Below are 13067 nucleotides of genomic sequence, written 5' to 3' on the forward strand. Positions count from 1 at the left end.
GCTGCCATTATGAGCCCAAACTCACACTACACTTCCTTATGATAAACTCTCGCATGTAGGACATGAGAGATCTGGGAGATTTGTATCTTTAGCCCTGAAATAAGTGTCTAAGTGAATAGAAGCAAAACAGATTATCTGTTTTCTGTTTTTACCTTCATTGAAGCCATCACCTCATCATCTTAAAATAAGCTGACATATAGATTTATCATGTGCTGGAGGAGATTCCAGGGAATCAGGAAAGTCTTCGGTAATTGGTCCATTCTGATTCTCCATGTTATACCCCTCTTGCCCCTTCCTGTTCCTTGAAAGCTGGCTGTTCCATTCAGATGGGACACTCATCCCCTAAGGAAAGCTGCATAAAAGGAATTTAATTACCCTTTTGGGAAACATAATACATATAACTAGTAATACATAAAGCTAATAAGAAAGTGAAATAATAAAAAGGAAATACAATAGAAGAACTCCACCTCCCTCTGGGCCCTCATTTCCTTTCTCATAGGTAACCACTATTACCAGTTTCTAGACTACCCTTCCAAAGATAATTTCTGCATATACAAGCTTATGCATGTGGGCATATGTGTATTTTTTAAACCTAAGTGTCAGCATGCTGTATACTAACTTCGTACATTGCTCTTTACAAAAAAAAAAAAAAAATTTCTGAGCAGTTCCATTTTTGGAATCCCATAGACCATGCTCTGTGACGAGAGGAGCAGCATCTTGCATTATATGTCTTTTTCTTCCTCTCTTTCCAACACAGACATCGATGCCAGACCATGGGACTTCCAAGCAGAAGAATGTACCTTGAGGGCCAACATTGAGGCTTTTAACAGCCGTCGCTATGACAGACCCCAGGACTCTGAATTTTCACCTGTGGATAACTGCTTGCAGAGTGTACTGGGGCAGAGGTTGGATCTGCCTGAAGATTTCCACTATTCATATGAGCTCTGGCTTGAGAGAGAGGTGTTTTCACAGCCCATCTGTTGGGAGGAGCTGCTCCAGAATCACTGACTAAGTTCTTGTCAACAAGCATCAATAGATGGAGGTCAGCTCCAATAAATGGTGCTCTGCCTACCCTGTCCATACAGGCGCTGTTACCAGTTCAGGGCTCTTCTGGGGGCTCTTGGGCCTAGAAATGATGCAAGGGTGGGATCCTGAATCACAACAAAATGATCAACTTGTCCTGGGGTCAGTTGGGTGCCCAGCTGGCCTTGGAAATCTTTTGGTGGATCAATTCTAGATAAGCTCTTTGGTACGACCTTTTCCTGCTTTAGTCTTGGCTACAACCAGGCTAGACTTTGCTGGCTCTAAAAGAGGAAATTTGTTATGGCATTTGATCCATGGCATTCATCACAGATAGTGGGAGGTACAAGTCATAAAACAGGGAGAAAGTTTTCTTCTTGCTCACCCTGGATTCCTAGGACTTATCAGAGATTTGGAAAAACCAACTTTGAAATTAAGTTTGCATTTTAAATTTCAAGTTCGGACAGCCTCTTTCTAAAATCATTAGCTCTAAGATTATTTTAGAGCACCTGCACCTTCTTTGTGAAGGATGATGATTTACTATTCCCTCAGTACTGCATGTTATAGAAAAATGTGTTGTGTAAAGTGTTTTTTTCCTCATTCTGTAAGAGATCTATATTCAGTGTGAAAATTATTTCCTTGTGTACCCTGTATAGGGCATGGAATGCTCTGCCATTTTTAAAGAGCCACAACCAATATGAAATAATCAGGTCTTCTCTAAGGATGTTTCATGTTTTTCTTAAATGACTCCAGTCTTAAAATGGCTGAGCATATTGCAGAAAATTATCCTTTTCATCTAATTCATTTTTTAAATGACAAGTTAACTACAGGAGGCTTTATTTATTCAGATGGTATGTCCACTTGTGCTCATGATCAATATATTTTTCTAATTGAAAAGAAAAGTAAAAGCATCACAGCTTACCATTTTTCTTTTTCTCCAATGTTGATTAATGATTTTTTTCCATTTTATTGCTAGCAGTTTCAAAGTGTCATGTGGAGATTTAGCAATACTGTCTCTACCTAAAAGTATTGCACATTTCATTGAAAATGTAAGAGTTGACATACCAGCCTCTTTATGTTTCTCTTTTACAGCAGAATCACATACTTCTCAAGATAAACAAGGTTTTTAAAAAAGTTTCTGATTTAGTTAGGATCATATGCTTTTTTTTTTTTTTTTTGAGACAGAGTTTCACTCTTGTTGCCCAAGCTGGAGTGCAATGGCACGATCTCAGCTCGCTGCAACCTCCGCCTCCCGGGTTCAAGCGATTCTCCTGCCTCAGCCTCCCAAGGAGCTGGGATTACAGGCACGCACCACCATGCATGGCTAATTTTTTGTATTTTTAGTAGAAACAGGGTTTCACCATGTTAGCCAGGCTGATCTCAAACTCCTGACCTCAGGTGATCCGCCCACCTTGGCCTCCCAGGGTGCTGGGATTACAGGCATAAGCCACCATGCCCAGCCTCTTCAAGCTTTTTTACTATACATGTTGCCCCTCTCCCCCAACTTAGGCACTACGGAATCTTTTTATGATGGCACCAGGTCACTTTATGCTGGGAGATCTAGTCAAAATTTGCTTATTTACTCTGCTCCTTGTCAACCACAGTATCATTTGGAGGACATGAATAAAATACTTGACAGTTTCCAAAGGAGCTATACCAAAATCTAATAAGTAAATTTTGGATTTTACCTCTTTGTGCTTTAAAGTACCAGGATTTCTGTCTTTATGGATAGGTCTTGGAGAATGTAAGTAATGGATGAAACTTTTAAAAATAATTTGTAAGTTTTACCTAAGTAGGACAGTAGTCTTTATTGCAATCAAAATAATTTACTGAGCACAACTCCTGTAAATTAATCTACAGTCAGGCTAGTATTTTAATATGATTTGAGTAAAAAGATAATTTTCAAGGAAAGAGTAATCATCCATCAATTTATTTTAAAGCCAGATAGTATTCAATTTATGTCAATAACAAAGAAATTGCCCTTTTAAAAGCATGTACATGAATGCTTTTTGAGGCACAGAAGTATGCTAAGCTTTAACATTTTGTATTTATTTACAACCCTTTTCTAAGGGAAGGTTACTTCTCAGTGCAGATGGAGAAACTGAAGCACTAAGGAGAAATGATTAGTTTCCAATCACATCGTTTTTTCCACAGACTTGCTGGGACTAGCTTTCAGGTATTGACAGCCAGCATTAAGGTAACCAGATTGAATCTTCCAATTTGAGAACCCATGTATGGGTTGCAGTGAGCCGAGATCGTGCCACTGCACTCCAGCCTGGGCAACAAGAACGAAACTCCGTCTCAAAAACAAAGAAGGATATAATAAAGTTAATATATAAACCATGTATGTGGTTAGGAATAAATTCAAATTCACCAGTCTCCAATGGTGATTACTTTTACTACATAGAAAAACATTTCAGTGACTTACAGAGGATTTTTATTTGTGAATATTTCAGTAAAGTTTGTGTTGATTGTTGATAACACTGTTCATCTACTGAAGCACTTTAATAAAAATAAAATGAGCTGGAATTAGAAATTTGGTGTTTAAATTCTTCAACACAAGAGAACCTCAAAGTCAGATATAGAAAGGAAGGATATAGGCCGGGTGCAGTGGCTCACACCTGTAATCCCAGCACTCTGGGAGGCCGAGGCAGGCAGGTCACCTGAGGTCAGGAGTTCGAGACCAGCCTGACCAACATGGTGAAACCCCGTCTCTACTAAAATACAAAATTACCTGGGCATGGTGGTGCATGCCTGTAATCCCAGCTACTGGGAGGCTGAGGCAGGAGAATCGCTTCAATCCAGGAGGCGGTGGTTGCAGTGAGCTGAGATCGCGCCACTGCACTCCAGCCTGGGCAACAAGAACGAAACTCCGTCTCAAAAACAAAGAAGGATATAATAAAGTTAATATATAAAATATTATTTTACCGCCAGAGTGTTCCCTGAGGATAGACTAATATGAGCAATAACTCCAGATCTTAGTGACTTTTGACAAACGTTGTTTCTTGTTCATGGGTCTGGGAGTCAGCCGCAGCTCTGCTCAACTCAGCTTGGGTTGCTTGGCTTGGCTCTGCTCCACAGTCTTCTTTCTCTGGCACTAGACTGATGGAATAGTCCCTACTTGGGACATACATTTTTTATAGTGAAGAGCAGGAGCAAGAGACAAACCATACCATGCAAGCACATTCAAAGCTCTTGCTTGAATATTGTGTAAATCAAATTGTTCATATACCACTTACCAAAGCAAATCACATGGACAAGCCTAACATGAGACTGGAGAAGCATACTCTACCTACAGAGTGGCAAACATGGGTGGTATAATACTCTCATAGTAGGGAAAGTGAATTGGTCATGAATATCTGCTTCTATATTACACACAACACACAGCCCCTCCTCAAGGAAGACCAAAAATCTTATCCAGTCATGTGAGACCTAAATTCTAGGATTTCATCTAGATGAAGGTGTAGATGAAGTGTTTCTTGATCCTGTGACTTGTTAACTTAAACAACAAGATATATCTACCTAAATGAACAACAGAGACCAACTCTCCAAAGCAGAATTTATTTCGGAATAGCAGGGGATTACATTCTGGGATATGCATGCTATGGCAGACCACAGGCTCATCCAAAGGAGTTGTGGCAAAGGGGAAGCTTTTAAAAACAAAAAGAAGTCCACATAAACTGTTTTGGAACAAAGACCATTGGTTACAGGGGCTTGTTGCAGAGTTGGCAATAGCTCATGGGTGGAGACGTTCATTGTTAGTTGAGTATCCTTGTGTAAGTGATTTATCTGGAATACTGTGGTTTTGAGGAATTTTTTGCATAGTTCCCATCATAGGCATACTTGAATGAGGGCCCCTCCTCCATGGCCTCAGCTCCGTTTTGTTTGTTAGAGTTTGACATTAGTGACTCCATTTTGATAATTTTACAATTAATGCATTGTGGTGGTCATTTCACAATGTATACATATATCAAAACATCAAGTTGTATTCCTTAATTATATAAAATTTGTGTCACTTTGATATCCAGGCTACATGAAATATAAACCTATGTGAAGTATAAAACTTGCCACACTGGGACTCTGGGAACATAGGTGATAAGTATGTGTTTAGGGTGGTTTGCAGGGGCAAAGAAAGTCTTGACATGATTTCAGAAATCCTAGGCACACCAATTAACATCTGCTTTACCTACAATAATAGGTCCAGGTCAGACTTTTTGATAATAGTGTAAGTGTGATAGAATGTTTTCTGTAGTAAAAGAATGTTTTACAAAATACAGAATTTGCTAAAAACATTTGTGAAACACCCAGTAGATTCTTTAGCAGCTGGTACTATTCTGACTTGTGGTTAATGCTAACACATACAGTTGGCCTTCCACGTCCATGGGTTCCACAACCATGGATTCAACCACTGTGGATCAAAAATATTTTTAAAAATTGCTTGTGAGGCCGGGTGTGGTGGCTTATGCCTGTAATCCCAACACTTTGGGAGGCCAAGATGGGCAGATCAACTGAGGTCAGGAGTTGAAGACCAGCCTGGCCAATATGGTGAAACTCTGTCTCTACTAAAAATACAAAAACTAGCCAGGCCTGGTGGCTCATGCCTGTAATCCCAGCTACTGTAGAGTCTGAGGCACGAGAATCACCTGGAGATGGAGGTTGCAGTGAGCCAAGATCATACCACTGCACTCCAGCCTGGGAGACAGAGTAAGACTCCGTCTCACAAAAAAAAAAAAAAAAAGAAAATTGCTTGTGTACTGAACATGTAGTCTTTTTTTCTTGTCATTATTCCCTAAACAATACAGTAAAACAACTATTTACATAGCATTTACCTAATATTAGGTATTATAAGTAATCTAGAGATTATGTAAAATATACAGGAAGATACACATAGTTATATGCAAATACTACCCCATTTTATATCAAGGACTTGAGCATCCAAGGATTTTGGCATCCTTAGGAGGTCCTGGAACCAATCCCTCACAGATACTGAGGGACAACTATATTGTCTTAGTCTGTTTTCTGTTATAAGACTACCAGAAATTGGATAATTTTATATAAACAATATAAATTTATATGGTTTACAGTTCTGGAGGTTGAGAAGTCCAAGAGCATGGCGCTGGTATCTGGTGAAGGCCTTTATGCTGCATCATCCCATGGCAGAAGGCAGAAAGGCAAGATAGCACGCTAGACAGAACTAGGAAAAGGGGGCTAAACTCATCCTTTTTCAAGAACCCACTCCTGAGATAATCAACCTATTCCCACAATAACTCCATCAATCTCTTCATGATTGCAGAGTCTTCATGATCTAATGACTTCTTAAAGGTTCCACTTCCCGACATGATTGCATTGGGAATTATGCTTCCAACTTCCAACACACAAACTTTGGGAGACACATTCAAACCATAGCATTTCTTTTTTTTTTTTTTTTTTTTTTTTTTTTGAGACAGAGTTTCGCTCTTGTACCCCAGGCTGGAGTACAATGGTGTGACCTCGGCTCACTGCAACCTCTGCCTCCCAGATTCAAGCAATTCTCCTGCCTCAGCCTCCCGAGTAGCTGGGATTACAGGCATGCGCCACCACGCCCGGCCATAGCACATATTTTATATGATGTTTTTCAACATTAGAGACGTCAAAAAGACATTTGATAGTAAAAATGGCTACAGTATGATGTTATTATCTATACATTAAATATAAACTTTATCTGCCTCTGAGTCTCCTCCTTTCCCATTTTCTCTGAACCAAAAAAAAAAAAAAAAAATAGAATGAAGAGAATAATTTACCTCCCTTATCTCACCACTCAACACAGATTGTTTATATGGTGGTGGTTTAACAATATAAGGAAATGTGTAATCTCTAAAATAGAGTAGAACAAAGAGATCAAAGCTCTATTGATATTGGTAAAGCATTGTAACAACATGCAAATTATTTCTGGAAATGTTGGTATAGGTAAGTCCCAATAGGTGATGTTTGGAAAACACATGAGTTACATCTCAAAAAACAACAGCAACAACAACAACAAAAAAAAACAATGGAAACTTATTCTCTCTTTTTTTTTTTGAGACAGAGTCTCACTCTGTCGCCCAGGCTGGAATGCAGTGGCACAATCTCAGCTCACTGCAACCTCCACCTCCTGGCTTCAAGCAATTCTCCTGCCTCAGCCTCCCGAGTAGCTGGGATTACAGGTGCCTGCCACTATGCCCAGCTAATTTTTTCTATTTTTAGTAGAGACAGGGTTTCACCATGTTGGCCAGGCTGGTCTCAAACTCTTGACCTCGTGATTCACCCACCTTGGCCTCCCAAAGTGTTGGGATTACAGGCATGAGCCACCACGCCTGGCCAACTTATTCTCTCTCACAGTGTAGAAGCCAGGTGCCTGAAGTCAGGTGTCACTAGGAAGGTGCTCCCTCAAAAGGTTCAGATGGGAGAATCTGTTGCCTGCCTCTTCCAGCTTCTGGGGGCTCTGGGAATTCCTGGGCTTGTGGTGCATCACTCCAGTCTCTGCCTCTGTGGTCACAATTCTTCCTCCCCTTCTCCTTCAAAACTCCCTCTGCTTCTCTCTCATAAGGATACATGTGATTGCATTTAGGGCCCCCTCGGATGATCCTCCTCTAAAGATCCTGAACCCAATCACATCTTTGGCCGTATAAGGTAATATTCACAGTTTCCTGGAATTCAAGTGTGGACAAATCTTTTTTGGAGCCACCATTCAACCCACTTTACCCACTAACACTCATCAAAAATCTAACGAATAGCAACAATGATTCATTTACTCCCCTCTGTCATCATTAGTAGTGTAAGGCAAGTCCCAGGAGAGGTTATTTTTAATTGAAAAATGCTTGCAACTGTAAATGTATTCAAAGGAGACTGAAGTAAAGAAAGATTTTCTGGCTTGGGTAGGGGATATGCCATGAAGAAGCAGGTATCCAGTTGAATAATACATTTCTGCATTTATTGGTATTTTAATTAAGAATATACAGGTTAAAAATTCAGAGGATACAAGAGTACACAATGAAAAATGTAATTTCCTCCCATCCAGATCCCTATCTTGTTCCTCAGAAGTAATGACTATTAATATTTTTTTATCCTTTCAGAAAACTTCCACAGTACTCATCCATCTCCTCCCTACCAACATTTTTTTTTACACAATTGGGAACACAAGACATGCTGTTCTATATTTGTCTTTACCATTTGTCTTGGATATCCTTCCATATTAATATTCTCTCATATGACTATAAATTAATATACTCATTTAATAATATATGATTTTAATTACTTAATAAATAAGTCTTCCCTAACACCACCTTCAAATACTTTTCACTTAAGAAGGGTATAGATGGGAAGAATCGTGTGTAGCGTGTGTGTGTGTGTGTGTGTGTGTGTGTGTGTGTGTTGTGGTGGGGATGGGATTAAGGGAGATTCACTCAGTTCCCATAGCAATAGGTCAAAACAGTCTGACATATCATTTTCTCCCAGCAGTTCTGGTTATTCAGACTCCCAAATCCTGTAAATGTAATGAGATGGTGCCCGAGTGTGCTATGGGGAGGTGTTCAGGCTGTTTGCTCCTTTAGTAATTAGCCAGATTTAAATTTCAAAAATCAAGAATTTTAAATTTTTACTTTTATTTTATAGAAAAGAAAATAACCAAAGTCTTTCTAGGGAACTGCAAGACTACAAAAGTCATCCCACCTCTGCTCAAACACCTTCAGGGAAAGTGACTTCTTTACTAAATAAGACAGTGCCATCAGTCCCCTTGCCTCCAAATGGAAACATTACTTTAAACATTCTGTAACTTTTTGTTCAAATGCTTAATGGAGCTGGCAGGACAAAGATCTTCCATGTGGATGCCTGTGAAAATATGTCTTTGCCAGAAGATAACATTTTACCCAGAAAGGCAGTACAGCATAATGGCTCAGATAGAGGGTGCTAGACCCAACTTGGTGAGCTATTGTATCATGCTCTGCCTCTATTAGCTGTGTGATATGCGACAGATGATTTAGTCTCTCTATGCTTCAGACTCCCCATCTGTAAAATGGGGCTAATATTACTACTTACCTTCTATGGTTGTATTAAATGAGTATACATGATTTTTATATATAGTGCTTAGGAGAATGCTTACTAAATATGAGTGCCCAATAATTGCTAATATTTTTCCTATCTCATCCCCCTCCCTCTCAATCCCCCAGCAAGAATAATAAATAGCATTTTAACTGTCTAGATCAGGGATTGGCAAACTAACAGCCCGTGGGCCAACTCTAGCTTACTACCAGTTTTTATACAGCCCATGAGCTAAGAATGTTTTTTTACATTTTTAAATGGTTGGGGAAAATCCAAAGAAGAAAAATATGTTCTGACACATGAAAATGAACACAGATGTGCTCATTTGTTTACATGTGGTTTGTACAGTCATGTGTTGCTTAGTGATGGGGATACTTTCTGAGAAATGCATCATAAGGCAATTTCATCCTCGTGCAAATACCATAGAGTGTACTTACACCAACCTAGATGGTATAGCCTACTGCACACCTGGGCTATATGGTATAACCTATGGCTCCTAGGCTACAAACCTGCACAGCATGTTACTGTACTGAATACTGCAAGTAATTGTAACACAAGAATGAGTATTTGTGTATCTAAACATAGAAAAGGTACAATAAAAATAAAGTAAAATACAGTAAAAATGGTAGACCTGTATAGGGCACTTATCATGAATGGAGACTGCAGGGCTGAAATTGAGTGACGTGTGAGTGTGAAGCTCTGGGACATTGTTATATACTCCTGCAGACTTTATGAACACTCTACACTTAAGCTACACTAAATGTATTTAAATTTTTTAATTCAATAACAAATTAACCTTTGCTCACTGTAACTTTCTTACTCTATAAACTTTTTAATATTTTTAAACTTTTTGACTCTTCTGTAATAACACTTAGCTTAAAACATGCACATATTGTGCAGCTGTACAAAAATATTTTCTTTCCTTATATCCTTATTCTCTAAGCTTTTTGTATGTTTAATATTTTTTAGTTTTTAAACTTTTTTGTTAAAAACTAAGTCAGAAACAAATACATTAACCTAGGCCTACACAGGGTCAGGATCATGAAGACATCACTGGGTGATGGGAATTTTTCAGTCCCATTATAATCTTATGGGATCACTGTTGTATATGTTAACCAACATGCTGTTATGCGCTGCATAGCCTGTAACTGCTTTTATGCTACATCAGCACAGTTTAGTAGTTGTAAAAGAGGACACAGGGCCGGGCAAGGTGGCTCACACCTGAAATCCCAGCACTTTGGGAGGCCGAGACAGGTAGATCACGAGGTCAGGGGTTTGAGCCCAACCTGGCCAACATGGTGAAACCCCGTCTCTACTAAAAATACAAAATTTACAAAAAATACAAAAATTAGCCAGGCGTGGTGGGGGGCATCTGTAATCCCAGCTACTCAGGAGGCTGAGGCAGGAGAATCGCTTGAACCCAGGAGGCGGAGGTTGCAGTGAGCTGAGATCATGCCATTGCATTCCAGCCGGGGTGACAGAGCGAGACTCCGTCTCAAAATAAGAGACACAGGGCCCACAAAGTCTAAAATATTTACTCTCTGGCCCTTCACAGAGTTTGCTGACCTCTGTCCTGGATATGAATGACTCCTCTCCTAAGTCTGCCCCAGCTGGCCTTGTATCCCAAGGTCTTGCATTCTCACTGCTGGGACCCTAGTGGGTGACCAGAGAAAATTCCTACAAAGAGCGGTTTTTCTGTAACTTCTTCTTTAACATAAGGGCTACCAAGGGTGGGGCTATCATGAAATGAATCCAGTGATATACTATTGCACTTAATGAAACAAAAAGAAAAAGAGAAAGAAAAAATGAAGGAAGGACGGAAAGATGATGTCACCAGAGTAGAAAAGAGGAAATAGGAATGTTTAAGTGTAACTTCTAAGAAAGATAGTGATAGAATATTCTAAGTTTGGATATTCTAAGAATGCATGCTTCAATTCTGGTAATTTTTAAAAAGAACAGCACAGTTAGCATTACTATTTATAAAGAAGACATAAGGATGTGTATTCATAAATAGATAAAATTAACTAGTGCTATTCTGATGTGAGAATGAATAGTTATCTAAATTTAACATCTTCTTCCACTTTACACAGGAAGATTTGTTCAGTTCTTGTGGAATAAACATCTAAGGTCCTAAACATTAAGTGATTCTTAAGTAAACTGGCATTTAAGACAAATGCATATGTAATCAATGATGTTCTGATACTAGCAAGAATCTGAACTATGTGCTATAACAAAGTCTACCACCCAGCCACACACCTCAGCAGCTCTCCTTACCTCCCTGCAGATGAATGCTAAGGCTTTCTTCCGTGCAAAGGCTGAAGATCCATTTGCTTGATGGAAAACAGTCCTGCCACTGAAATTGTTTCAATCATCACTAGACCATTCATTTTATATCCTGCCTGTCCACTGGCAAAACATGCTTTCTTGTGCTTTATATCTTTTAAAGCAAGGCTGCTTGGAAACACTTTAAATTCACACAGCAGGCCAGGTGCACTGGCTCATGCCTGTAATTCTAGCACTTGTGGGAGGCCAAGGGAGGATCACTTGCGCTCAGGAGTTTGAGACCAGACTGAGAAACTCAGGGAGACCCTGTCTCTACAAAAAATTAAAAATAAAAAAAAATTAGCCTGGTGTGGTGGTGCTAGCCTGTGGTCCCAGCTACTAGGGAGGCTCAGGTGGGAGGATCACTTGAGCCCAGGAATTCGAGGCTGCGTGAGCTATGATTGCATCCTTGTACTCCAGCCTGGGCAATAGAGCAAGACTTTGTCTCAAAATAAAGAAATAATAATAATAATTAATTAATTCACATAGTACTTTCACAGTTATTCTATCGTATTGCCTTCACAGCAACTCAAGGGGAAAAAGCGAAGCTCAGAGAATTGTCCAACTAATAAGTAGTGAGGCCAAGACGTGAACTCACATGTTCTGGCCTCAAGTCCAGGGCACCTTCCTGAATAATTATAGTGGTTAACAGCACAGGCTCGACAGACAGACCGAGCGGGCTTTGACTCTGACTGTGAACCTGGGAAAGTTACTCACTTTCTGACCTCGTGTACAAAGTGGAGAACATAATAGAAACAACCATACTGGTTATAGCGAAGTGAAAATGCAATATGTGTGCAAACGCCCCTTCAGTGTTGGCTACAATTTGCAGTAAGAAAAGGATGAAATGATATGGATATCAAGGGAGGGATTGATACAAGAGCATTTCCAAAGGACACTTAGGCCTGACCGAAGAACTTCTCATTCTAGATGGATGAAGATGAGCTAGAGGAGGTGAAGGGCAGGAGCTTGGGAGAATGGTGCAGCCAGTGGGGACCGGATGAGGCAGGACAAGGGGAGATGCGCAAAGTGTAGGGAATGATGGGGGCTGAGGGCCAGAGCTCAGAGGGCGGCCATTTCTCACCACAGAGCCTGTGTCATCATGAGAGTGGCAGGCACTGACGTGACTCCCTGACCCAGCAGGGGAGGGGACACTGAGGGAGAAGCGCACAGGGCTGAGGAGTGGACTTTGAGATCATCCCCCACTTGGAGTGCAGCAGGAGGCAGATAGGCATGTAATGACGATGTGGGCTGGGATGAGCAAGGAGCAGAACGCATGCCTCAGAAACAAGTGGGGGACTTAAAGGAGGGGAGGCTAGCAGCCTTCACTTAGGCTCAGAGGTCGATGAGAATGAAGTCTTTGGGCTGGGCAGAATAAAGGCAATAATACTTCCCAATGAACCATGAAAATCATTCCATTAACATCTATCATTACTGCTGTGGCATAAAGTGAGGAACCTAAAAGAGGCTGCTCACTGTGGAGGAGACAAGGAAACCTCTCTCTAACTAAAGTACAGATTAATGCAATGCCAGAGGCCGAGGCTGAGTTTAATGGGCACAAAGTGTTGCTATTGATTAATGAGCTCACAGTTTGTGCTGGGCCTTGAAGGTTATACAGGCTTCTGATGGTAAGCAAGGAGGAGAAAACACTCCAGCTAAAGGGGACCACA

At 40.3% G+C, this 13067-nt stretch overlaps 1 protein-coding gene and 1 long non-coding RNA gene across 6 annotated transcripts in view; one reads left to right on the forward strand and one right to left on the reverse strand.

The window, feature by feature from the left end:
• Window positions 1-3556, forward strand: part of STRIP2 (striatin interacting protein 2) — a 55652-nt gene extending 52096 nt beyond the window's left edge. The window contains exon 21 of the mRNA XM_024250399.2: window positions 758-3556. Coding sequence (XP_024106167.1) covers window positions 758-1008 — 251 coding nt within the window. The 3' untranslated portion in view covers window positions 1009-3556. The remainder of the gene's footprint in view (window positions 1-757) is intronic.
• The window catches only part of LOC129060478 (uncharacterized), a 41777-nt gene that overhangs the window by 24209 nt on the left and 4501 nt on the right, over window positions 1-13067 (reverse strand). For all 5 annotated transcript variants that reach the window (XR_008527249.2, XR_008527251.2, XR_010140928.1 and 2 more), the window contains exon 2: window positions 153-352. This is a non-coding gene — a long non-coding RNA (uncharacterized LOC129060478). The remainder of the gene's footprint in view (window positions 1-152; window positions 353-13067) is intronic.

Source organism: Pongo abelii, chromosome 6 (assembly GCF_028885655.2).
Source record: "Pongo abelii isolate AG06213 chromosome 6, NHGRI_mPonAbe1-v2.0_pri, whole genome shotgun sequence".
NCBI classification, from domain to species: Eukaryota; Metazoa; Chordata; class Mammalia; order Primates; family Hominidae; genus Pongo; species Pongo abelii.